General features: G+C 47.7%; 3 protein-coding genes across 3 annotated transcripts in view; 2 read left to right on the plus strand and 1 right to left on the minus strand.

Annotated features, from left to right (window-relative positions):
• Positions 1–410: 410 nt before the first annotated feature.
• Positions 411–11231, minus strand: GCKR (glucokinase regulator). The gene is given in 19 exon segments (XM_047069221.1): positions 411–548; positions 1147–1230; positions 1322–1419; positions 1612–1708; positions 2083–2159; positions 2548–2645; positions 2930–3040; positions 3695–3800; positions 4082–4145; positions 5243–5348; positions 7630–7724; positions 8702–8755; positions 8935–9001; positions 9357–9433; positions 9735–9811; positions 10429–10495; positions 10686–10820; positions 10822–10842; positions 11172–11231. Coding segments are annotated over 19 exon segments (1632 nt in total).
• Positions 11232–13471: 2240 nt separating this feature from the next.
• Positions 13472–15376, plus strand: FNDC4 (fibronectin type III domain containing 4). The gene is made up of 6 exons (XM_047067803.1): positions 13472–13592; positions 13670–13785; positions 14015–14219; positions 14671–14760; positions 15053–15177; positions 15341–15376. The coding sequence occupies exons 1-6, from the start codon at positions 13472–13474 to the stop codon at positions 15374–15376; spliced, it is 693 nt and encodes a 230-aa protein (XP_046923759.1).
• A 2544-nt stretch (positions 15377–17920) lies between these two features.
• IFT172 (intraflagellar transport 172) overlaps positions 17921–26594 on the plus strand; it is a 34391-nt gene continuing 25717 nt past the window's right edge. The window contains exons 1-11 of the mRNA XM_047069222.1: positions 17921–17959; positions 20435–20578; positions 20834–20946; positions 21387–21426; positions 21717–21782; positions 21991–22070; positions 22283–22370; positions 23279–23493; positions 24640–24763; positions 25163–25258; positions 26148–26309. Coding sequence (XP_046925178.1) covers positions 17921–17959; positions 20435–20578; positions 20834–20946; positions 21387–21426; positions 21717–21782; positions 21991–22070; positions 22283–22370; positions 23279–23493; positions 24640–24763; positions 25163–25258; positions 26148–26309 — 1167 coding nt within the window. The remainder of the gene's footprint in view (positions 17960–20434; positions 20579–20833; positions 20947–21386; positions 21427–21716; positions 21783–21990; positions 22071–22282; positions 22371–23278; positions 23494–24639; positions 24764–25162; positions 25259–26147; positions 26310–26594) is intronic.

Consider the following 26594-nt stretch of genomic DNA (forward strand, 5'->3'; position numbering starts at 1 on the left):
TCCTGCTTTAGTTGTGTGGCCATGATTATAATCCCTTAATCTCTTAGTTTCAACTTCCTTATTTGAGATATGGGGGACATTAAACATACATCCTTTAGGAGACTGTTATAAGAACTGATATTATAAATGAAATACCTTGCAAAGTGCAGAGGCCTACATGTGTATTAGGTATGATGACTGTATAATAAACCCTGTAAGTGTGGAGAGGTATATCACATAAAGGAGGAGCCTAGACAATGTGGGTTTAATCAGAGAAGACTTCTTAGAAGATGTGAGATCTCAAAGGAGACAATGAATGTGGAAGGTATGCCAAAAAGTAAAGACGTGACGAATGAACAGCATTTGGAAGGGAAGATAAAGATACATGTTGGAAGGAGCATGCATCCCCTGGCTCAGGGGGAGAAGGGCTTCTAGTGAGCTCTGAGTACAGGTAAGGCAACATTCCAGCTGTTGTCTGCTCGAGTTAGGAAACTTCCTGGAGGAGGTGATCTGAATAATGGATGAGACCATGGCTCTCTAGGGCAAACCTTCAGGGCCCTCGTTGGGCCCTGTGGATGGAAAACAGGTGTTGAGTGAGAAAACTGAGGGCCAGAGACATAAAACTGCTTTCTTTCTTGGGCTACAAGGCACAGCTGAACTGACACCCAGATGTCCTGATGTCCACTTCAAACTCTAAACTGCAAAGTGCACCCAGGGTGATTATTATTTCTGTGGTTATCATCATGGGTGTACCAGATTATAATTTTACTGGTAAACAGGATCCATATCAGTGTAATATTGCCTGCAGTGAATTCAGCATAGTAAACTTGCAAACCTATACCATAAAGACTTTTGTATAGTGAGGAGGACTATGGTATTGACAGTGAACCTGTAACAAAGGACCAATGAGTATCTGTCAAGTGATTGGTGGTCTGGCCTTTTTTGCATTTTTCTTTTTTGCATTTTTCTTTTTTGCATATTTCTGGAGAAAACTGAGCCACTGCCTTGGAAACTCTGACCAGTGACCTGGTAGCCCAAGAACTTGCCCAGCTGGCTTTGTGGAAGCCCAACAAAGCTTTCTTCCCACTAGCCTTGAGTTTTCTAATTTCTGGAATCCCTCCTCCTCTGAGTTCTTTTCTATAGATAATATTTTCTCATGCTCCATACCTGGATAAAGTGCCCTTCATATTCGAAGAAAAGCAGTGGCCACATGATACTGATGATGGAGGGGAAGAGTTTCTTCAGAGGGGTCTGGAGAAAGAAAGAGGAACAGAAGAAGATCTCCAGGAAGGCCTTGCTGTAACTGCCACCCAAGGTTCCCTCCTAAAGGCTGGACCCTCACCAGCAGGGACTGCCCCACAGTGCTATGTGCCAAGGCCTGGATGTTGGCAGTCTTCTCTTTCACCTGCTCCACCAGCATCTGCACCTCCATGAGGTTGTCTAGAAGGGGAGGGCACCGGAGTTGAAAGGCTGGCTGTTCAGCTGTTCTTCCTGTTACCCTGGGGTCCAGTCAGGACATATGCCCCTGTCCCTGCCTCTGAGCAAGTGCCTTAAGACCCAGAAAAATGACAGTTCCTGAGTCACTCCACTGCCTCCATCTACTCACCCCACTGCTCCCATCTTCCCTCTTACCATCCAGGGTAAAAATGAAGACCACAGTGTCAATTTCTGTGAGGGATGGCAAAATGGAAGTCAGGAAGTCCTCCTGGGAGAAGGAGAACTGGGGACCCTGCGCAGAGGGAGATGAGAGTTCCCCCCATGAAAAACTCCAGCACATTGGCTTGGAGACTGCAGAGAGCCTCAGAGGACCTTTAATACAGTGTTCTTGTATATAGATGAAAGGTTCAAGGAGGTAGTGTTTTGCCCAAGATGATGCAGCAAGTTGAGGGAAGAGCATGGGACTAGAGCCAGCTTTAGAGGGCGAATCCAGAGCCTTCCACCCTCCCTGTGCTTCCCCCAAAGACTCCTGACCTCTAACCCATATTCTCTTCTCTGGATGACTACCATGTTGTACTCCCCGACCTGTCTCCACCATTCCTTACCTCCCACTCCCTGCTCACCAGTCACCTTCACAACCTCTCCCACATCCCATCATCCTCCCACCTGGTTGATGAGCTCAGCCTTCTGGTTAAACATATCACTGTGATCACCAATGAGAAAGCCACGGACATCTCGGAAATCTGGAAAGTTTAAGGAGTAAGGAAAGTTTAAGGAGTAAGTTTAAGGAAAGTAAGAGAGGAGTAATGGGCTTTATGGGAAAGAAAGGTTCCAGACTTGGGGGGGGGGGGCAGATGTTAATGGGGCTTGGAGGAAAGTGGCAAGTGGGGTGTAGGGTGAAGTGTAGCACGCATGAGAGGCCACAACTAAAGCAGGGCTGAGAACTGAGGGACCAAGGCCGGAGTAGGGGTTCAAAGGAAAGAGTATTTGACTGAAATGCCTATTCAGATAGAAAAGAATGGACATTGAATGAGCAACCCTCATGGGTTGGGAGTAGGAAAGTGTTTCGATAGCAGACCAACTGGTTTGCATCAGGAGGAACCAGGAAGAGAGTCTGGCCTGGGGTTCCACCAGCACCAAAGGTGTGGATGCACTCCACTCCATCCATGATGGCAATGATGCCAAGGGTCTGCCAACCAACCAGGTACACTCAGCCTTTTTTCTCCAGGCTGAGAATGGGCCAGAGGTCAAGACATGAGAGATCACAGTAAAAAAAGAAAGAAAGAAAGAAAGAAAGAAAGAAAGAAAGAAAGAAAGAAAGAAAGAAAGAAAGAAAGAAAGAAAGAGCCAGGGATCAGAGAAAGATGCATATGTCAGAGCACAGGAATAAACCAACAGAAAGCCTGCCATGACCCTCCACCATGCAGATCTGCTACCCTCACCATGTTAACATGTGTTCTAAGGACATTCCCCATCCACACCACTTCCCCCCTCCAAACACATTTCCACACACCTGGTGCTGGCTTGCTTCATCAGGGTGGCACTCTTAGGGCTTTGGCTATAGGTCACCTGATGAGCCCGCTCAAATGTCCGCAGGATTTCCAGAAGGCATCTGGGAGAAAGGCTAGCAGTTCCCAGGGTGGGCCCAGTGCCCCCTCAGAAAGTATGAGTATCACCCCTGCCCAGGGGAAGGCACAATTCCCTTAAAACTAAGTTCTACTGGCCCTTCATGGAAGTGCAGTGAGTGGACCCCGACAACATTCCAGAAGGGCAGAAAAAGTTTCAGTGAGCAGAAAACAAAGACCAGACAGAAGGACAAGGACATGGGAGAAGGATAGGATCAGAGCTGGTGAGAAGGTAGGTGGAGAGTCTGGGAGCCAGGCCAGAAACCCTGGTAAGGGAAGAAGCCCCCAGCAGAATGAGCTCTTCCTGCCTGATCTGGATCATCCCTAAGTCACAGACTCTCCGAAGCTAGGTTAGTTTTGGATGTCCCAGATGGGTTCAGGGATTAGGTGCTCCAGGTGGGCACAGGGATTAGTGGGCCCTGAGGAATCCAGGGTCCACTGGAAACAATCGAGACTCTAGGACTGCGTGGTGGGAACAGTGGCATCCCCAGGCCAGCTCTTTTCCCACGGGAGGATTGCTGGCGCCTCTCACCCTTGCTGCCACTAGCCAGTCTCTGAGTCCGGACCTGCCACCCCCCAACCTGTACCATCCCACTCCCTGCCTGACTCTGAGCTTTCTCTTGTCCAGATCTTCCCTACCTCTCTGACGCTGCAATGCCCCCTGGTCCACAGTCTTGTGCGCTGCCAGTAACAGGGTTTCCAACAGGATCTTGGTAGCGTTTCCACCTTTCATCCAGGATGAGCCACTGAGGCCCGGGACTGAGGAGGTGATGACACCCAGGAGGAATTGGGGAGGAAGGAGAATCCCCGAGCTCACTAGTTACTGATCACTGGGCACGCAGTCTGGTTAGTGACTCCCGGGCATGCGCTCTGGTTAGTGGCCCTTGGGCATGGAGTCTAGGTAGTGACTCTTGGGCATGCAGTCTGGTTAGAGGTCACTCGGTATGCATATGGCAGTACTGGTGGTGCTCAGTATGCTATGAGGAGTGCTGGGTTGAGGGCTTAACTGAGAGAAGGAGAAGAGAGAGAGTAAGGGCCACCTCTGGTCGTTTCTATGGTACATTCAGGACTCTGAGGAGGAAGCCACAGGGACTGGATGTCCTGCTAGCTAGAGATAAGCGTTTTTCACTGAGGGTCTTTTTTTCCCCCCAAGAACTTTCTCCCCACTCAAGGCCCCATTTTTTTTTTAACATTTTTATTTATTTTGGGGACAGAGAGAGAGACAGAGCATGAACGGGGGAGGGGCAGAGAGAGAGGGAGACACAGAATCGGAAACAGGCTCCAGGCTCTGAGCCATCAGCCCAGAGCCTGACGCGGGGCTCGAACTCACGGACCGCGAGATCGTGACCTGGCTGAAGTCGGACGCTTAACCGACTGCGCCACCCAGGCGCCCCAAGGCCCCATTTTTTAAAGAGCAGTTTTTCAATGCAAACACCACATTTCATGTTCTTTGGACAGATCAATGAAGCAGCCATTGTAATGGTCCAGGTAGGTAACACGACACACCAAACATAAAGAGATTATTGCAAAAAGCAGGACAAAGGCAGTGTCTGAGAAAAGGAGATTAAAAGCAAACAACTGCAGGCGGGAGAGGGGAGCTCCTGAGAGATGAAAGATATGGCACTCACATGTGACGTGGGGTTCCTGCCTTCCCATCTCACCAAAGGAAGATCAAGGAGAACGTCACAGCCGTCACAGCCGTGCCCGTCACAGGCAGGGAGGGGCAGCGACAGCGATTCAGCCAAGGCTCCTGCCAAGTCAAAGTGAGTATAGACGATGCCAGTGCCATGCATCCTCGATGTAGAGAAAAAGGCACAGGAGCACAGGAGGCTTGGAAGGCCCACTCAGTTTTGGAGAAGATTAGAAAGCAGAAGAATGAAACTGAATGCCATATTTTTTAAAGCCCATCTTTGAAATTAAAACACAAAAGAACAACTCTTTCTACTGATAGATGAAGAAGAGGTTCTTTAAACAGGAAACTGACCTAGATGGCTTAGGTATTTGATGATGACTGATTTAAGAGGCAGGGTCAGGATGGAAACACATCTTAAGGTGAACAAGGAAAGGGGAAAATAGGATTTGCTTTACAACATTTTAGTTGACACACAATGCCAGGAATTCAGACCAGATGTAACAACCTAAAATTGGAGGCATTTGGGAAGTGGCAAGCATTCCCTAGGTGGGGGTGGGGAGGATCCTACCCCAATTGCAGGATTGAGCACAAAAGCTTCCTGTTTCTCTTGCAGTTTCTGCATCCGTTCTGCTACTTGTCAGAATGTCGAACGCCAGTCTTCAATGGGGTCATTTCTGGGGCCCACAGAGAGACAGAGGTGGGGAGATTATCTGTGAGGATCTCAACGAAGGGCTTCAGATGGGAGTCAGGATCAAAGACCACATTGAGATTGGGGTCCAAGGACAACAACCTCCTAGAGAGGTGTGCTTTAGAGCTCTTAGGGGCGCTGTGTCCCTGAACCCCAAGGACAAGGGTTTGTAAAGCATTCAGCGATTTAATCCCAGAGCATAGCCAACTCTCAAACCTAAAACTCCAGCCTGAGACCAGAACTTTCTTGTATCCTGGTCCTTGCACATGTTCCACTGTCATGACCATACTACCCACACTCTCTGTAGGCCCCTGGAGGAGTACCTATCATCAGAATGTCAAAATTGCCACCTTATTTTCAGTCGTAGGGTCCATCAGAAGCCCTTCCCATTCCCGGAAATACATTAGGGAAATCTCCCCAAATAGCAAACCCCTCACTACCTGAGGGACGAGACAACAGTTCCTCCTGAAGGAACCCGATTACAAGATATGAGGCATAGCACCTAACAGTTGGCAAACATACCTTTAATAAATGAATCCTGAAGAAAACAATGTGCTAATGGGACAAGAGAGTAACAATCTTGTTGGCTGCGTAGGTGTAACCATGGAATCTCCGAAGAATGGGGTTCTTCTGTAGTTGATCTCTGCTTGTCAATTCTGCTAGGAGATAATTAGCGAATCACCTATTGTGGCAGGAGCTCAAAGAGTTACCTTTGAGTTCTCCCTAACCTCCCCTAATCATCCCATCCCTGCAAAAGTTCTACCCCTTCTTGAACTATTTTTACATTTTTTCATCTGTATTTCTTCGAGGGCAAACAAGTTTCACATATTACATACCCATTGTGTTAAGTGTTTCCTATCATTTGTCCTCAAGCTACTTCTGAAACTCCTCTCCCAGAGAGAGGAGACAGTGTTCACTGGGTGGTTTAAAACCGAGATTCTTAAACTTGGCTAGTCATCAAAATCACCTGGGGAGTTTTGTTTGTTTGTTTGTTTTTTAAACTACCCATTTCTGAGTACCACGCCCACCCTGAGAATCAGCTTCAGGAGTTCTGGAGAGGAGCCCAAAAATCTGTATTTTTAAAATGCTTCCCAGACGATTCTGAAGATCAGCCAAGTTTGGGAGCCACTGATTTAAGGAACAACTGGAAGATGTCCACGCCTACATTGTTTGAAATCCTTCATTTCACTTAGTCACAGTGCCTGAAATTAGCATCATTTGCCGCAGATACATTTTTGGTGAAGGAGAGTCCTCCATTAAAAGAATCAGGGTTAAAAGTATCTCAGACTCATTTATATGTTCATACGAATTACACTACAAGCCTGGAATCTAGGAGTTGAGAAAAGGGCCTCAGAAAGAACCCAGCTGTCCCTCCCTCCAAGACCACCATTGAATGTGCAAAGCTGCTTTTGAGGAATCAACAAGCCTTCTCTGGAATGCTCCAGAGAAGGAAGCCTTCAGCTTCATCAGGGCGTCCACTCCAAAGGTTAATTTACAGAGTTCCCCAAACCTGCCTGTGCACCAAAATCTCCAGGGATGTTTTTAAAAAATAGATATTTCGGGGCCTTACCCCACACCAACAACATCAGAGCTCTCACACAAGGGGCTAAGAATCTACTTTCTTATTGCTTTAACATTCTCAAGGCAGCACATTCACAGAACCACCTGAGCACTATTGGTTTCCTATGCTGACCTTCTCTGAGATCAAAGTGACCGTTCACCTAGAGAATAAGAGGGAGGTGATTTGGTGGCACAGAGTTCTCAGGAAAGGGGAACCGGGTGAGGGATTTGAGTAGCCAGAGGGGACTGAAGGGGTGCCCAGAATGACAAAAGAGAATGGATGCTAAAATAAGGGAGCTGGGCAAAGGGAGTCAGTACCCAACACTCCTTTGAAAAGACACTTGAAAGAAAGTACAGAACTTTGTGGTACGCATTTCCCTGACCCTATTCTATCTTCTAGCCCTTGTTTTCCTTGTCTCTTCCCTCCCTGTTTTGAATGTATCCTTTATTGAATTTTATGTGGTCTTTGTAAGCTGCTTTTAATCTTTTCTGAAACAAGAGAATAAATCAACCAACTGACCAAAAACACAAAAATAAAAACCAAAATTCATAAGCTTAGGGACAGTCTATATTTACTTTAATATTCTGAGATGTGATTAATGAGACCAGAAAAACCGTGCCCTCACCTTTGTGGATTTTGGCAGGGTTCCTCTCTGCCTCCCCCTGGGGGGTTGGCCAATCATCACCGTTCATCACGGAAGGCTCACCTGGCCATGTTCACGGGGTTGAAACCGACCAGGACTGGCAAGAAGATGGTTGGGTTATCCATGCAGTAGTCCATCTGGCCTGCCACAAAGGGAGCCTGATGGTAGGGAGAGAAAAATAGGCATGATGAGAGGGGTTACTCTAGTGTTGCCCAAGGCCCAAGTGCATCAGAATCCCCCAGAATGCTTGTTAGAAACGCATATTCCCAGGCCCAGTTAAGATCTACTGGATCCACATTTGAAGGGAGAGCCCAGGGCCTGTATTTTTAACAAGATCCCCCAAGGATGTCCTCTGCACGGTAAATTTCAAAAACTACTCAACTAAACTGTATGCTCCTTAAGGTCAGTGTCCTGCCCTCCTTGTGTGCCTCCTTCCACATCTGGCATCGCTGAACTCGTTTCTGTTTAGTGAATTGTTAGAATCAGAGAGCTGCAGTTGTGAGGGAAAATTTGGGTCACCTAGTCCAGTGCTTCTCAAACAGGCTACCTGGAAATCTTGTTAAAATGCAGAGTCAGACGCAGTAGGTCTGGGGTGGGACCTGAGATTCTGCATTTCTAGCAAATCCCAGGAGATACTGATGTCGCTGTGTGAAGACCATACTTAAGTAGCAAGGGACTGGTCCAGGGGTCAGCTCTTTCTATAAAGAGTGAGAGAGTAAGTATTTTAGGCTTTGTGGGCCCTATGATCTCTGTGCAATACTCAACCCTACCGTTGTAGGGTGAAGTAGTCATAGATATTACGTAAACACAAACAGCTGTGTTTCAATAAAACTTTACTTACAAAAACAAGCAGTGGCAGGATTGACCTGCCAGTGTAGTCTGCTGACCCTGGGACTAGTCCATCTATCTTGGTTATTGAACAGATTGATACACAGGTATTCTGAAATAGGATCCCTTTCCCATTGTCCCACATTCATACAACTGGATCTTAATTAGTGAGAGTAAAATCAAAATTCCTTATGCAAACCCTCTCTGTTGTCTAGCACCCACTTCATCAATCTATTTTCCATGCTATTCTATTCCCACTTCCTTTCTCCCCATAGGATAGATCCACCCAGCCTGTCTTCACACTCACAAAGAGTCTCACCGAAATGCCAGTGACAATCACCCTCTTCTTCCCAGTAGCCACCTAGGAGAGGAGGATGGGTGAAGCAGTGCCACCAGGAGGATTCTAGGATGCAAACCTATCGTGTGGGAATGTCAGGGGCAGGACTGGGGAAGGGAATGGGCTTTGGCTAGATAGGGGCTTTCGTGTCATCATGAGAAGGAACAGAGGTCTCTGGTTGACTCTTAGTGGAAGACACAGACCTTCTTTATTTCCTCAATCCTGTGCAGAGCACTATCTTCTGTCCCCTCCCTAGATGCCACCACAGACCTAAGAGGACAGACGCAAGGTCAGTGGCACTGGTTTGGAAGTAGAAGCCTATGGTATATTAGGGCAGGCTGCTTTAAGAGAAGGGAATGAAGGGAAAGCTACCATTGACTGAACACCTACTATTTGCTTGGCACCATAACAGATACTCTATAGGGCTGAAAAACTCAAATACCTACAAAGGCAAGTCATTTAATTTAAGTATGTGAAGGCAATAAGTGTAAGGCAATAAGAAACAATGGGGACCAAAGCAAACTGGATACAATCTCCATCTAAAAGCCTTAAAATTAAATTTCTAAAAAACACTATCCAGGCCAAGCAAAATATTCATAGACCAACATAGACCAATTTGGCTTACCTGTCACCTCCTGCAATGAGGTAGGTATAAAGAGGTTTCTGTCCTAAACCTTTCTGACAAAGCAAAGGAGCAATTATCTTGGATTTTCGACACCTAGAGAGTAGAGACTGTGTAAGGATTCTCTCAGGCCAGTGCTTAAGCCAGTACTGCCTGGAAGCTGGCACTTAAAACGCTACTTGCAGATGATTGATTGGGGGTGGGGGGAATGGGCTGTAGAGACAGAAGATATGGGGCTCCATATGGCGTGAGATCCAGTTTGGAAGAGAGGGAGCCAGGGATAGAGGGGTCCACCTAGGAGCTTAGCTATGATTAGCTTTGTGGTCCTGAGGGTCACCCCAAGAAGGCAGAGGGAGGAAAATCAGGGATAGGGGCACTCACCGACATGAAGAATACCATCCTGCCAGAGATGCCCCCTCCACTCAACACCACCAGCCTCCCCCCCCCCTCAGGCTCCTGAGAAAGGAAAAATGCCTACGTCGTCATGGCCTAGCTCAGGTTGGGGGAAGCATGTTCTTTTCTTTGTCAGTAGCAGAACAGGAATTAGGGAGTCTTCTTAAGCCTCTTATGACAAAAGTGAACAGAACATAAGCAGTACAATGTGGCAGAAAAAATCCTGGATTTGAGAAAGAAACTTCAGTCTGCTCCTAACTCTGGCTTAGCTACTTATTCCAACCCTTACTTATTCCAGAAAGGACCGAGCAGCTTGGTCATCAACCAATCAATCAATCAGTAACGCAGCACTACCCAGCAATTATTAGCTGGATATATTTGGGCAAGCTACTGTGATTATTCTTTATTTTCCTATCTGGAAAAAAAAAAAAGGAGACAATCACACTAATTTCACAGGTTTTTGCAAAGGTAATGAGTGTGAAAGTACATGGTCAATTATAAAGTATTATGCAGATAATAGTTATTTTAATTACTGTGGATTAATAACATGACAATAAAGATCCCAGGGGGAGGACTGGGAGAAAGGAGAACTGAGATCTAGCGAAATGAGAAGTGGAGGCCAAAAAAAAAAAAAAGAGAAAGGTGGAGAGAACAGAAGGTTCAGATGGGAGCAGATGAAGAGTCAGCACTTCCTGAACTTTTCCAGCCACTTGTACCATGGTGGTCAGAACTGATTCACTATACAGTCGCTATAGGGAACACGCAGGAATCAGAAGCCAAGAAAAAGAGAGTGGATTGGGGTGGGGGAGAATGAATGTTGCGGTGGAGGGGCTCTCAGGGTTTCAAATATTAAGGACTATGGTCTCAGAGAGCAGAGGTTAAGGTGCGGTTGGGGTTGGCATCTCTATTTTCAGTGTCCAGGGAATGGGTCTGGGTCACCTGGTACATGGGCATGACTTGCCCCTTCTCCTGGAAGATCTCAGCATCACATTGCCCCAGCAATCGAACAATTTGTTCAGCATCTGCTCTGTCCAGGTCCTGGGTCAGTGGGTTTGACTTCTCTGTGATTGGCAGGGGCTGCCTCATACCCAGACAACTAGAGGGAAGGGGGCACAAAGATACAGGCAGGAAGCCGAAGCTTCATTCATGCCTGCTGATCCAGAGGTGGGAGTGGCAGCAGGCGCAGTACTTGGACACGGACACACACACACACACACACGCACGCACACGCACACACACATGCACACACACATCACCCAAGGATTTAGCCTGCACTTGGTACTCTGGGCCTATAAGGGAAAAAAGATCAGGAAGGAAGATGGGAAGGAGGAGGGAGAGAACAGAAACCAAGGGTGGAGGAAAGTCCAGAAAAGAAATGATTCTAGGAATCAATGCAGAAGACCAACATGGAGAAGGGGGTCTCACCTCCCACTTGCCAGGCTCTGGGGTCTCAATCACATGTTGAAACCGTTTTGTGCCCGGCATGGTGGCACGCTGTGGACACCCTGTCATGCCTGCCTCTTCAGCCACGCAAACCTTTCTGTCACACTAACTCGGCTTCCAGATGGCAGGGCCTTATCTGAGCCACAGTGATGATTAACCCAAGTACCCTGGCCTCTCTGAGTACCACCCCCTCTGAGCACCTCTTCCTGCACCTTTTCCTGGTCAGTAGGCCCCCAGCCCACTCGTCACCTCAGGGGAGCTCCTGGGGTCCTTCTTTGCATGCATGCAGACTGCCCAGCCTCTGCTTTGCCCCTAAAGAGGAAACCTGAGGTTCATTACCCTTGCCCTTTGGACACAATGACCTCTTCTCTGGATGACCTGGAGGCTGGAAGTGCAGGATAGTACTCAGGCTCAGGCTCAAGCCCAGGGCAGTGAGAATCCCTGAGCAAGAGTGCTCTGGGACCAGGATGCATCAGGAGGCCAGAGATCAGGATCTTCAGGGACAGTGGAGGTCAGAGGACCTGGACCATGGCTTGATCACATGCTCAGAACACCCAGTCCTCCCTCTTGCCCCATTTCACTCTTTCATCTCAGAAGGAAGGCAACAGAAGCTTCTGAGCCCCAGGGGGACACACACTGAACTGGATATTACAGGAGAAAGTGCCACAGAAATAGAAATGCTGCAATGAGAATTAGAAACCAAAGTATCTGCCCTATATACATTAGCCAACATTTATTTACACTGAACAATGCACTTTTCACATATCTTATCTCATTGGATACATTAACACTAAGAAGATTGTATTGACACCCTCATTTTTCAGATGGTGAAACTGAGGCTCAGATAAGTGTTTTACTAAAGATCACATAGCTGACACAATTGGAACTCACACCCAGGTTGTCACTCCAGATCTCATGAAATAACTTAAGGATTTACATATTTGTTGAATGAATGAAGTAACTAACAGATTAAGTACAAATTACTGATAATCTCTCACTCACATAGTGTTGTAAGATTCATAAAGACATTTCCCAACATTTTCTCATTCGATCTTCCCAACAGCCCTATGAAGTTCGGGACCCTCTGATTTGCAGGTAGGAAACCTGAGACTTAGGTGACCAATTTCTCCATGCCAAGCAGTAAGTGGCAGAGCTAAAACAAGAACCATAGGTCGCTCGCTGCTCTTTAGATTTCCCCCTATACACCCAGCAATCTTAATAATCACTGTATCTCCAGCTCTTAACATGCCAGAACACATAGGTGACGCTCAATAAATATTTGTTTAATAAGTGAAAGAATGAATGAGAGAGTGAAGAGAATCAATATCAGATTATGAATGGGGAAGAGATTTAAAAGCTGACGCAGTCTACAAGTAGGAGATTGTTAAAACAATTATCTCCGCCACGCTATCCCTCCCGCACGGGAGGTGCAATTCCTTCTCCCAACTTGGCTAATTCCAGCGCGGGAGGGAGGGGCCCTCCCAGGTGCAGGAGACCCTCGCACCTGCGCCTCTCCCCACGCCCCCCGCAGGCTCCAGGGCCGGAGCCGGGATCGGAGGGATGGGGACCCGGGAGGCCGCCAATGGGAGGGTCGTGGGAGGAGCCCCGGGAGAACGGGGTCGAAGGGGGGGGCAGGAGGGGGATGACGGCTGCGAGAACCCCAGCGGGGCGGGGCGGGCCGGCACGTCCCGGTCGGGCTGCGGCGGAGCGAGCGGGGCCAGCTCTGCAGAAGGCGGCGGCTGGCTGGCCGGGACGGTCACATCCCGCTGCAGGGGCCGGCGGAGCAGCCGCACTGCCTCCCGCACCCGGACTCAGGCCAGCGGCCAGGCCGCGCCGGCACCGCCCCCTGCTCGAGGACAGACTACGCGGCCCGTCCGAGCTCTGGGGGCCCCGCAGCCCCGCGGCCGGCTCCCGCTACGCCTCCGCTCGCCCTCTGCCCGCAGCTCGGTCCCGCGCTGCCCCCCGCGCCGGGCCCGCGCCGGGATGGGGTAGGGGCAGCGCCACGGAGTCGGGCGATGGGCCGCCCTCTGGGCACCGAGCAGCCCCCCGAGGCCTGACCGATCGCGAGGACCGGCGGAGGTGGGTGTGGGCAGGGCAGAGCCGCGCACCCGGGTGCCCGGGTGATGCGGGGGCGGAGAAGACGTGGAGGGAAGGGGGGCTCCCGGGATGCTGTGGGCGGTGGGGAGCCCGGGAGAGCTGCTGCCACCGTGCGTTCTGGGCAGTCCTTGAACCCCCCCCCCAACTCCTGCCACCTCCAGGAGCCCCGCCTGGATGTCAAGCGGATGCCCCAGTGCCTCCCAGCGGACTCGGTGGGGACCATGGCTTCGCTGATGCCCCTCTCCCCATATTTAAGCCCCACGGTCCTCCTGCTGGTCAGTTGTGACCTGGGCTTTGTGCGAGCAGGTGAGTAAAGGGGGCGTGGGGTTAACCAGAGCTTGTGGACGGTACCTGTTAACCTGTTAACTCACTGGCACCCACAGACCGGCCTCCCTCTCCTGTGAATGTGACAGTCACTCACCTCAGAGCCAACTCGGCCACTGTGTCCTGGGACGTCCCAGAAGGCAACATCGTCATTGGCTACTCCATTTCCCAGCAAGTATGAATCACCCTTCTGCTCCCTCAACCTGTGTCCTTGGATCTCTGAACATTCCTTCAGTTACCCCCACCCCAGAACTAAGCTCCCCTCCCAATGGTGGGGGAAGCTGGGACCTGGTGTTCCCTCAGTCTCAGGCTGCCTTTTTCACCCTACTCCGCGGAGTGCTTGGATGTTCAAGAGTCCTGGGACTGGTGTGAGACTGCCTTCCTGTCCCATCATCTCCCTGCAGAGACAGAATGGCCCTGGACAGCGTGTGATCCGGGAGGTGAACACCACCACTCGGGCCTGTGCCCTCTGGGGCCTGGCTGAAGACAGTGACTACACAGTGCAGGTCAGGAGCATCGGCCTGCGGGGAGAGAGCCCCCCAGGGCCTCGGGTGCACTTCCGAACTCTCAAGGGTTCTGACCGGCTACCCTCAAACAGCTCAAGCCCAGGTGAGGGTCTCAGCTATTCTCCATTCCCTAAACTTTGGATTCTCTGGCTTTTTACCTGGCCTTTAGCCTCTTGTTTATTTCCCCAAAACCGGCAACACTCTAGCTTAGATGAATAAAAGGATGATTTAATTCATCATACTGCCAAGAAAGGAAGGAAAAAGGTTGGCAGGGGACTGGATATAGACAGGCTGCTAATGAATCGTTTGGGGGAAGGGCTTTTAAGCTTCCTTTTACCCATCCTCAGTTCACAGCCTCCACCGCAGCCTGCGTGAGTACTCGCATGCAGCCCTCCTGTTTTTTGGTCGCTAACTACCTGCCCACCAATAGCTTCCTAGAGAGCGGCTACCGGGGGCAACCCTGTGATAAGTCTACCCTGACACTAGTGTCCAGAATCATAGAAGAACTCTGTAGCTGCTCCCCCATAACCTGGAGTCTATCTCCTCCTTCTTAGGTGACATCACAGTGGAGGGTCTGGATGGAGAGCGACCGCTGCAGACAGGGGAAGTGGTCATCATTGTGGTGGTGTTGCTCATGTGGGCTGGTGAGTAAGCAGCTGGACCGGGGGGCCAAGGATTGGGGGGTGGGGAGCTCAGTGAAGGCGGGACATGGTAAAGGTTGTTGGGAGAAAAGGCAGGGAGAGAAATGGAGTGGGGAGATGCTTAGTTGAGGGGGGTGAGCAGAAGTTGGAGGAGAGGAAGATTAAGAGGGTGGTGCTTGTACATGGACCCAGAAATTCAAGGATTTTCTAGAAACTGTATGATTATCTCACTGCCCTTCAAGGCTGTGAGTGGGGAGGTCAAGATCAAGGCTCAGATTGTATTGTTGTGTTTCAGCTGTAATTGGGCTATTCTGCCGCCAGTATGATATCATCAAGGATAATGACTCCAACAACAACCCCAAGGAGAAGGGGAAGGGGCCGGAACAGAGTCCTCAGGGAAGGCCAGTGGGGACAAGACAGGTGATGTGGGGTCTGAGGGAGGGAAAGGTGATTTTGCTTCTAGGAGCAGCCATGGAAAGGGAGAAGGGCAAGGAGGGGCAGGAAAAGAAGGAGAATGGATATTTGGGATGGAGAAGGCTACAACTTTGCCACAATTAGAGACTCAAGCCATTTTCTTTTACAGAAAAAGTCCCCATCCATCAACACCATCGATGTATGAATGAAGAAACAGAACCAGAAAACAGATGCACTAGCAACCTGGGGATGGGGATGGGGTCAGGGAGAGCCCCAGCTGGTGATCTGCCCAAGACTGAAGGATCCCAGTTTCCTAGAGGGTAATGACACTCCCACAACCTCAGGCCTGGTACCCGTCCTCTTTCCACTGTGAGCAGGGCCAGAAGGTAGGTCTTAGGGTCTGCACCCCTGGACCTGGGGAATGGCTATCAGATGGGATACGTCCTTCCATCCCCCAGGTCCAGGGGAGAGTCACTTACTCAACTGTATCCCATTAGGTCCCAAACGGGACCCCCATTTCACCTGCATCAGGACTCTCGGCATCCCCAGCTGCCCCTACATCTTGCCTCTGGGTCTCAGAGAGGGGTGTTTCTTTGGGGACTCCCCCTCCCCCAGCAAATAAAAGGAAATGTCTGGGTCTGGAGGCAGATGCCGCACTGCACTACTCCAATGTCTTCCATGGAGCCTCGGGTGCTCCCCCTCTCACCCGGTAGCCCCTCCAGCTGCTGGTGACCTCACCCCTTGGACATTTTTCCAATAAAGGTTCTTGGACAAACTGGAGCTGACTGTATGGTATACTGTATAGTATGCTGAAGACATTTCCCCACTGCCTCTCCCCTGACTATAAGGGCCTCTCACACCACCACCAACTCGACAGGAGCACTATCATTTTTAGGTGTTTGTTTTGATTCTCTAGCCTGGGATGGGTGGAGAGAGGCCAGAAATGGGTGTAGAAAACTAGAGCCCTAGTTCCTTTTGTTTTGTTCAGTGAGAAGGGGGAGAAGGTGAAGAAGGGGATATAAGTTCTCCCGTACCAGTGGAAACTAAGGTTATACCACACGAGAAGGCCAGTAACCTTTTTATGTTCGCTGCCCACGTTGACACCCAAGCTCTTCACCATTTATCCCTCTGATTCCTCCATCACCCCGAGTTGATTTTCAGAAAAGGACTGAACAGTGTCTTGGGACAAATGAAAGAGCAGCTACACTAATGGATCCCTTGGTGCCACGTGCTCCTATCCTGTGCATTCCTGTACCTATTCTTCCCTGCCCTCACTTTCCCTTTTGTCTCCGTCTCTGTCTCTGTTCATTCTGTCGAAAGTCAATAATAACTGTAAAGTGCAAATGAGTTTATATTCACTCTCCGCCACTATGTTCAGAGGAGGATTATAGAAATAAAACTGAGGGGTTGGAATCCCCCCTGTCAAAAGACTTCTACTTTGGGCTCTGGGGCGACTTGTTTCCTGTGAAAATAGGGGCTGTCCTCTACTCTTTCCTAAATTCCAAGGGGGGGGTGTGGTGCCAGTGAGAGAAATAGCTGTTGACGTTTGCATCCACTGTGGGGGAAAGGATTCAGAACCCAGAACTGGTGTAGACAGCATATGCTACATTTTCTGGAGACGTACAGGTCTTCTCAACTTCGGATCTTTCCAGAGGAGGTATATAAATAACTCTCCTTCTCTGCATCTCAGTCTCTCTGGTATGTTACAAGAATTTAGACCAATAATTCTGAAATGGGCCCCAATCCAAAGAGAGATCAAGAAGTCAATATCCTTTCTACTCAAACAAGCTCCAACCCCAGGTATCACAAGACTTAACCTATCAGGTGAGCCAAGCTCCGGTTTGCCCTCTACGTTGAACCATAGAAGCATCCTGATCTGGGCAGCTGTCTTTAATCCACTGCCCCCCAATTCTGAAGTAGGGTACCTTACCTCTCACTGGATACGGGTTCCAAAACACTCATCTCTCAGACTCTGGACACATCATTTCTTGGGATGGGGGTGGCACAGGGTATAGAAGCATGGCATGGAGATGGAGGGACAGGAGTTCAGAAGGGATATAAAGGGTGTTTAAATGCACCAGCTCTGGGTTGAATCCCAGTTACATCCTTTACTGGCTGTTAGTTTGGGTCCGTGACCCTTCTAATCCCGAGCCTCCTATTATGTAAAATGGGACTAATAATGTCATCGCCTTCAAAAAGTGTCTTTGAGATTAAATGAGATAATGCATGTACAGCACTTTGCACAGTACCTGGCAGATAACATGCTGAGCATTCACTGTTAGCTATCATTATTAGCCTTTGATCCCGTGCAAGTCACATAACGTATTTGGGCTGAATTCCATCAGCTGCAAAAACGTCTATGAAAGCAATTGCCCTGCTTTCCATCAGGGTTATGATGATTAAAAGAATGCATTCAGGTACACTTACTCACATCAAGGCGCGAGAAAGACTGTGATTACGTAGCTCCCTGACTTGCTGAGGGCTTGTGGGCGTGGCTTGAGCCTGGGCTTGCAGGCAACGACGGGATTGGTTGAGAGGATTCAATTCCACTCGCAGTCCCGCCCTAGATCTCACTGCGCCTGCGCACGTTCTGTTTGCTTCGCCGCGAACCTACGTGGTGACCTTGCGAAGTGTGTGGCGCTCTGGTCGCATCTGCGTCAGCGGCAGTCGCTGCGGCTGCGTGGCGGGTTGTCCAGGTAACCACGGGAGTTGTCGCTGACTGGTGGCATCTGAGAGACAGGTGTTCGTCATGCAGTTGAAGCACCTGAGGACCCTGCTGAGCCCTCAGGTGAGGAGTTGCGTGCCTCTTCCCACCCCCACCCGCCTTCACGTTCCAAGAAAAGTGAGGGAACGGAAACTTAATGATGTTGAGCGCCTACTGTATGCGGAAGACCGAAGGCTCTAGCGATGATCCCGACTGTGTGCGGCCGATAGTGTTCAGTAGGCGAGACGGACCGCTAACCTCGGTAGCTTTCATTCCGTTTCCTTTAACATCAGTTGTGTACGGGGCCCCGTGCTGGGCGCAGATGTAAACAACGAACATAAATCTGCACCCAAATAAACCAGCGCTTTAGGTGCAGGCCCAAAAGAGGGAGTGTAGGAGACCTTACGTTCCTTGTGATGATGCAGATCTCAGACTCAGAAGAGGCGGGGCACTGAGGGAGAAAGCCTAAACCATGCTGAAGAAAGACTGGGTTTTGGAGCTAGGAGACCAGAATTTAAATCCTAGTGGCAGCTCTACTTTTAATACATGACCCAATACCGCTGACTTTAGCCCAGGCCACAGTCTCTCTGAGCACTCACCCAACGACTTCATTGGGAAAATGGAAGTAACAATAATAGCAACCTTAGGGGATATGATGGAAGAGTTGAAGTAATGTACACAAAGTCCACTGTAAACCGAAAAGCAGTGTAAAAACTGATAGACAAGAGAGGAGAACTTTCAAAATTCAAAGAACAAAATTATACAAAGCTAATAATAATACCTGCCACCGTGTATGTTTAATATGTTTATTATGCAAGGCAGCATAAGTTAAGTTAGGATTGTGGTTTGTGGAGTCTAGCATACATGGATTTAAATCATGGTTCTGCCACTTACTAACTGTGTAGGTAAGCTTGAGCAAATTACTTAACCTTTCTGAACCTCAGGTTCCCCATTTGTAAAATATGCATAATAATGGCATCTATGTCAGCTTTACGGGGGTAAAATGAGGTAACGCATATCGGGTGCTTATCAAAATGCCTAGTCTATGGTAAGATCTTGTTGAAGGTTAGCTATTATTATTGTTTCCTGCCCCATTTAATCCTCATGACGGTGCTGTGAGGAATCAGGAAGGCTTCACAGAGGATGTGGCATTAGGAGGATAGAAGGAAATTGGGATGAAAGAGAGAGGTGCTCATTGCTCAGTAAACTGCCCCCAAAACTGTAATTTAAAAATTCCTTTAGCCTAGTGGAATAATTGGAAATGAAAACCTCCCTCAGTCTTTCAAAATAAGATGTCATGATGCCGGGAAGGGCAAAGGCCCAGGATTGGGCAAAATGATGAAGATGATGAACAGTGGTTGTTGAGGCATCCTCCACCCTTGGAACCGAATTTAAGCAAGAGTTGGAGGGTGGCAAAAGTGGTGGTATGGCTATTTTCTGCCTCTGGTTTGAGGACCTTGATGAAAGGGGGCCTTTTTTTTTTTTTTTAACCCTTTACCTCTGATTTTGGAAGTAGGTGGGATAGGAGTGAAAAGTACCAAAGTTTTAAACCAGACTTCTAGAACCCAAGTAATTCATCACACAATTGGAGCAGAAACTAAATTTTTTATTTCAAGGAGGGAAGTCCCTAGTGCAGAACCATTGAGGACCAACACTCGTGGTGGGCAGACGTGGCAAGAATAAGTCACTGGGAGATGATCACTTCTAGCCTGGGCTTCTGTTAAGGGACGGGAGAAGGGTAGAAATGCAAAAAACTAACCAGGTGGCATTGTTCATCCTAAGTCTCAACTCTGATTATCTATCTTACTCCTCATTCTGGAACTTTCACCATATCTCCTTTTCCTACCAAATAAACCCACACTCCTTGGCCAGGCTTCAAAGACCTTTCCTGAGCTGGCCTTGCTCTGTTTTTCTTGCCTTATCTCCTCTATTCTATTTGCAAGATAGTTTCAGCTAAATTAAATTACTGTTTCTTGACCAGACTTGCCTTTGGTCATAAGTTCCCCATTTGTGGATCCATTCCTCAGAGCTTAAAGTTGATCTTTTAAACATAAAATTATCTCAAACTTCTCCAAACTATTATTGTGCTTTGTACATGCCGCTTTTATGGGACTCTTCCTGTTTTTGCACCATATTATTTAGCCTGGGGCAGGAATCAGATTTTGCTCTTTGTCTCCTTTTCAGCCCCTGACCAAGCGCCTTTCTCAAACAAAATATTGAAAAAATGGCTAAAGACCAAAACTTATCGGACCAATTGAATTTACTTCAGCAGCAGACCTGGAATATGAGGAAGCAAGGCCATTGCAGGGCAAATTGGTACAATTGATTTAGCACTGTCACCTCTTAGTGTATTTGCATTATGAGTTTCTGGAAGCACCTGTTCTCCTGGTCCAGGGTTTTATAGCCTTGGAGACCAGGATGCGTCACAGGCATCTCTTTGTTTTAAGTACTATGGTGAGGAAAATTGACCAAAGTCACCCTAGAACTAAAGGAACTAGAACTGCTTCTGCCATTCTAAATGAGCGCCTGGGTTTGTTTTTGCCCCCGCTGCCTCTGCAGGATGGAGCTGCAAAGGTGACCTGTATGGCTTGGTCCCAGAACAATGCCAAATTTGCTGTCTGCACAGTGGACCGAGTGGTGTTGCTGTATGATGAACACGGAGAGCGGAGAGATAAATTCTCCACCAAACCAGCTGACATGAAGGTGAAGAGAGTACTCTGTGTGTACCTTAACCTGTTACTGGGGCCTTGCAAACCTGGCATTCTTCCTAACCGACTCTCCAGCCATAAGCATGCGAAGTGGCCTGCCTCGTCTTTTCTCAGGATAAATCCCTCAAGCCCATTATGGTCACGCGTGCCCCTTTTCTTCTCTTTTCTCTTCCATGTGTACTCATTATTTCTTTTCCTTTTCTTTCTTTCTTTCTTTTTCTTTTTTTTTTTTTTTTTTTTGAACTCTTAGTATGGCAGGAAGAGCTATATGGTGAAGGGCATGGCTTTTTCTCCTGATTCCACTAAAATTGCCATAGGACAGACCGACAACATCATCTATGTTTACAAGATTGGAGAAGATTGGTGAGGATAGAGACTGGGATGTGGGGTGACCTGGAAAAGAAGGGGGAGGCAGGAAGAAATGCCTTACCAGGGAGGGGGAGTAGAAAAGATGATGATCCAGGCTGAGACATGGAAGGCAAAGGCCTTCCAGAGTCTGTTGTTGCTTTCCTGCCTTTGCTTGCCCCATGTGTTCTGACATCACATCCCTGGAGGAATCAGCCTAAGGTCAACATGAGGCCCTGTGAGATCCTGGGAGCCCTGGTGATACAGCATCTTTGTTATTGTTCCAAAGCTGTTCAGGCTCCCTCTTATACCTCCTTTCAGGGCTCCTATGGAATGGTAGGGAACACTACGGGGCCAGGGAAAGTATCTGCTCTTTCTTCCCTTCCCCCAGCATCTTGTGTGGCAATTTATTTTTATGAAAGTGTTTTTAATACGCTTTCCCTCCTTTTGTTTGGCAGGGGTGACAAGAAAGTCATCTGTAACAAGTTCATCCAGACGGTAAAGTTCAGACCAATCTGGGAGATTAGAACACACAAACGTGTATCAGTATATCTACTTATAAATGTAACCAAGTGTTGTATTTTTTAACATTGAATCTGTCTTTGTACTGCAAGGATGGTGCTGCCAGGCTGCTCATCCCCATCTGCTTTCCCCAGTAAAGCCTAGTTGTGTCCTCTCCTTCCTTATAGGCAACTGGGGTGGTAGCATGTGGCAGGGAGGTTCAGGTTGTTGTAATTGTGCTGAGCTGCATAGACAAGGTTATCCTTTCCATGATTTGCTTCCTACAGAGTGCTGTTACTTGTCTGCAATGGCCAGCAGAGCACATCATTGTCTTTGGGCTGGCTGAAGGGAAGGTAAAGGAAGAGAAACACAGGAGAGGTTGTGGGTGGGGATAATGGTTCTGGAGAGAGAAATATGGTTAAACTTCTCCTTTAGGGTCAAGTTGTGTGTTGGGGGAGAATACAGAAAGACCAGCATTTTGTTTTTTCTTTTTCTTCCCTTAGGACCTGGGTGAGATTGAAAGTAGCCTAACCAGATTTGTGTCCATTTTCCCATTTTCAGGTTCGTTTAGCAAACACTAAAACTAATAAGTCATCTACCATCTATGGGACAGATTCCTACGTTGTATCACTGACAACAAAGTGAGTAAGGAAGAGTGGTACCCCAAGAGCTTGGAAATGTATGAAGAAGCATTGGGGATGTCAGGACTGGGAGACTATAATATGGAAGCTGGGGAGGACTGGTAGCAGGAACCCCAGGCAGGGTAGTGTGGGACAGGGAAGGGGAGTTTCTTGGTGAGAAACGATAATCTCTTCCTGTATTTCTTTTCTTTCCTCCTTTTCTCCTTTTTTAGTTGCTCTGGGAAAGGAATTCTCTCTGGTCATGCAGATGGCACCATCGTTAGGTATTTCTTTGATGATGAAGGCTCTGGAGAGTCACAGGTATAACTAAAGGAGGCTCTGGGATAGGGGGTAAGGAAACCCAAGATCCGTCCCAGAGGAAGTGGAACATTCAGATTGAGATGCCCAAGGGATGTGGCTATAGGAGCAAGACTTCTGAGAGAGGCATTTGGATACAGCCACAGACAGGGTTTGTGTTCAGGAGGCCAGAGCTTAGTGTTTGTGGGAAACGGGGAGTCAAGTTGATTGATTCCGAGGGTAAGGAGATTATTTTCATTTATGTAAAAGATATATTTATGTGTATAAATTCACAGGGAAAAAAAGCCATTTACCCTCAAGAGGGAAAAGGAAAAAGATGGGAGATAAAAGAAATGTTCACATTTTACTGTATATAATTCTCTGTTGCTTGAATTACTTACGTTAAGAATTACTTGTGTAGGGGCACCTGGCTATCTCAATCAATAGAACATGTGACTCTTGATTTCAGAGTCGTGAGTTCAAATCCCACGTTGGAGGTAGAGATTACTTAAGTAATTAAAACTTAAAGAAAAAAAAGAATTACTGTACTTTTGTAATAATTAAATTTACATCTCCTAAAAAGAAAGTCATATGCTCCCTGTGGGCCTACCCAGTGTTGATTAATGTGTAGGTCATCTCCCTTTGGAGGGCCTTCTAGGTGTTTTAAGACCTCCTACATACAAGTATTTTGAGGTTTCCTCTTGAGCACAAGGTCAGTAAGTGTGTATATATGTCATATGTATGTGTGTGAGAGTATACAACAGAAAGACAGTTTGTGAAAAAAAAAAAAGAAAGAAAGTTTGTGAAGTCCTCCAGATTAGGATGTTATTAGGGTGGGAAAATGTTGGGAGGAAGATTTATGCAGAGTAGGATGGTCAGAGTGCTGGAGCTGTCAGGGTCAGAGTGATTGAAACCCTCTACTTCTATCTTAGGGGAAGTTGGTTAACCACCCATGCCCACCCTATGCCTTGGCTTGGGCAACCAACAGCATCGTGGCTGCAGGCTGTGATCGGAGGATTGTGGCCTATGGAAAGGAAGGCCATGTGCTACAAACTTTTGATTACAGCCGTGACCCTCAGGAGCGGGAGTTCACCACAGCTGCAGCAAGTCCTGGGGGCCAGTCTGTTGTGCTGGGAAGTTATGACAGGTGGGTCCCCTTTCACATGCACTTCAGCACACTTTCCGTGTACACTCTGCTTTAGCCCAGTTATTCTCAACCAGAGTGGGAGACTGGATGAGAATCAAGAGTATGTTGAAAGAGATCCTTAGGTTTTAATTCATACACTTCCCTCTTCCTGCTCCCACCATCCGTTGGCACTCTGGCAGTTCTAGAATGCACCAGCATCTTGTTGTGTCTCTGTGCCTCTCCCTGGGACTCCACAGTAGAATTCATCTCTACTTTCTTTGTGTTACCATTGCCCCTTTTCAGACCAACTTAGTGTTTGTTACACTATATTACACTTTGATGTTTGTAGCTGTCTGGCTAAATTGAAACGCCCTTGAGAAGAGGAGCCTATTCAAAAAAATTCTTTTTAAATCTCCAGTGCTTAGATTAGCATCTAGTATATAATACATGCCTAAATGTTTGGTGAATGAATGAATGAATGAATGAATGAATGATGTAACAGTAAATAAACACCCTGGGTCTGGGTCCCCTCATATCCCTAGAACACTTTTAACCTCAGCTTTGTCGGTCCTACCTTTCTATCCCCTTTAATATCATGTATATCTGGGGCGCCTGGGTGGCGCAGTCGGTTAAGCGTCCGACTTCAGCCAGGTCATGATCTCACGGTCCGTGAGTTCGAGCCCCGCGTCGGGCTCTGGGCTGATGGCTCAGAGCCTGGAGCCTGTTTCCCATTCTGTGTCTCCCTCTCTCTCTGCCCCTCCCCCGTTCATGCTCTGTCTCTCTCTGTCCCAAAAATAAATAAACGTTGAAAAAAAAAAATTAAAAAAAAAAATATCATGTATATCTCTTTCTTCCTTCTTTGTTTCCTACCATTTCTCTCTCCTTTTTCCTTATTTCTCTGCTGCTGACAGCTCATTTTTCTCACCAGCCACGATCTCCTTTTGTTGTCTCCACTCCCATCACTCACCCCACTTTACTTTTGACTTGATTTTCCCAACTTCCTTCTATTGAACCTTTCTGTCCTCTGCTACAAGACTCCCTAGACTGTGTGTTCTTTTTTACTTCTTTTATTCTCTGATACAGCAAGACTCATTTCCTTCAGTTACCCACCCATTTCCACTCTTGCTCAGCCTCCCTCTGTTCTAAAAGCCACCTACTTAATTTCAGACTTCGGGTGCTCAACTGGAGCCCTCGAAGAAGCATCTGGGAAGAGGCAAAGCCCAAGGAGATTGCCAACTTATACACCGTCACTGCCTTGGCCTGGAAACGGGATGGCTCACGACTCTGTGCGGTGTGTTTACTAGTAATCCCTTTCTGCATGGGTGACTTTCTCCAAACTAGGAAAAATCTTGCCTTTACCTAAAGTACTCTCTCCTGAAACTAGAGAATCTCCTCTTCCATTTTGACTCCAACCTAAAAATATGACATTAAAGGCAGGAAAGAGAAATTCACACTTTATTGAAGCCAAAAGAGACAGAGTTCTGTAGGCAGAGCTGATTTCTCTCTTTCATCCCATCACTGTGTGATACCCTTGAGCCCTGTGATTGCCCTCTTTCCATCTGGTTCTTCCAAAAACTGCCAGCCCTTTTACTGCCAACTCTTCTCTAGATTCTAGAACCTAGGTTTTGAGGGTGTCTCTAGATACTCTCCCCAGACCTGTTACCTTTTATGCTGTCACTCTTCCTCCTAGGGCACACTCTGTGGTGGAGTGGAACAGTTTGACTGCTGCCTCCGGAGGAGCATTTACAAGAACAAGTTTGAGTTGACATATGTGGGACCTAGCCAGGTAAGCAGCTGATGGCCTGCCTCACCGCAGTCTTGCCTGCGCTCATTCATCCTTGTGATGCTTTCCTGCCTTCTGGACGTAGGCACAGTGTCAACCTTAATCCCTGGCAGAACTGTTCTGGAGAACAGAATGTGTCAGGGCAACTGCTTGGCAACTTTTATGCTGTAGTTCTTCCAGCTTATTGCAAGAAAATATTTATAAACAACATATCTAAGGGCCTAAGAGGTACAGAGATTGCTACTTACATCTTCCTGGTGTAAAACTTTACTACCTGTATGCTGTCAACTGGGGAATTTGATCAATAAGATTACACGGGTATGTCACATTGCTTTAGGGCCTCTGAACTCACCGTGTATGACATTACAAGCTAATTTCCTAGTCCCTGAGCTCATTTTTCACTATCTCTATACCCTTTTCCTTTCATTTATTATTCATTGGTTCCTTCATTCTTTTATTTTCTCTCCATTCTCTGTGTGTGAGCACTATTAGGTATTGAGAACACCAAGATAATTATTTGTAATACATTGTCCCTTAATGAAGATCATTCTAGCAAGGGAGACAGACACATGAAACAACAATATAGTACACCATGGTTGAAGTCATCATAGAGGTTTTTACAAAGAGGTACAGGAATGTAGAGTGATTGGTTTTACCCCATGGAACTTACAGAGTCATAGGTATTGTGAGCACCTAAAGAGATAACATATGAAAGCATTTCATAAATAGTAAAGCACTGTGTGAATGTGAGATTTCATTTTTACCAACAATATCCTAGGCCAGATGAAAAATAAGATGTTAGCTTTGTTTAACACTGTGGAGGTGGGCCAAGGGCACGGCATGTTTGGGTTGGAAGAGGCCTGTTACTTACCAAGACTTGTTCCTTACCAAGGTGATTGTGAAGAACCTGTCATCGGGGACCCGAGTGGTACTCAAGTCACACTATGGCTATGAGGTGGAAGAGGTGAAAATCCTGGGAAAGGAACGTTACCTGGTGGCCCACACATCAGACACACTGCTGCTGGGGGACCTGAACACTAATCGCCTTAGTGAGGTAAGAACCAAAAATGGAGGGGTGGGGAATGGAGCATCTTGAGTTGCTACTTCAGGCGAGCCAGGGTCCCCGGAGGGAAGATCTCTGGGGAAAGCTCTACCATTCTGGTGCTGGGGAACTGATAATCCGGGAGTGAGACTCAGGAAGTCCAGAATCCTGGAATATGAATCCTCACTATTGGACTCTTGGACTGTTCTTATGCTCTCTCTCAGAAACCTAGAGACTAGGGCAAAATCTGACACAGCACCTCTTTTGTGCAATGTCAAAGCCTTCCTAAACTCGATC

Source organism: Lynx rufus, unplaced genomic scaffold (genome assembly GCF_022079265.1).
Source record: "Lynx rufus isolate CCGP_SWC_20201006 ecotype Redwood Valley unplaced genomic scaffold, mLynRuf1.p SCAF_8, whole genome shotgun sequence".
Lineage (NCBI taxonomy): Eukaryota > Metazoa > Chordata > Mammalia > Carnivora > Felidae > Lynx > Lynx rufus.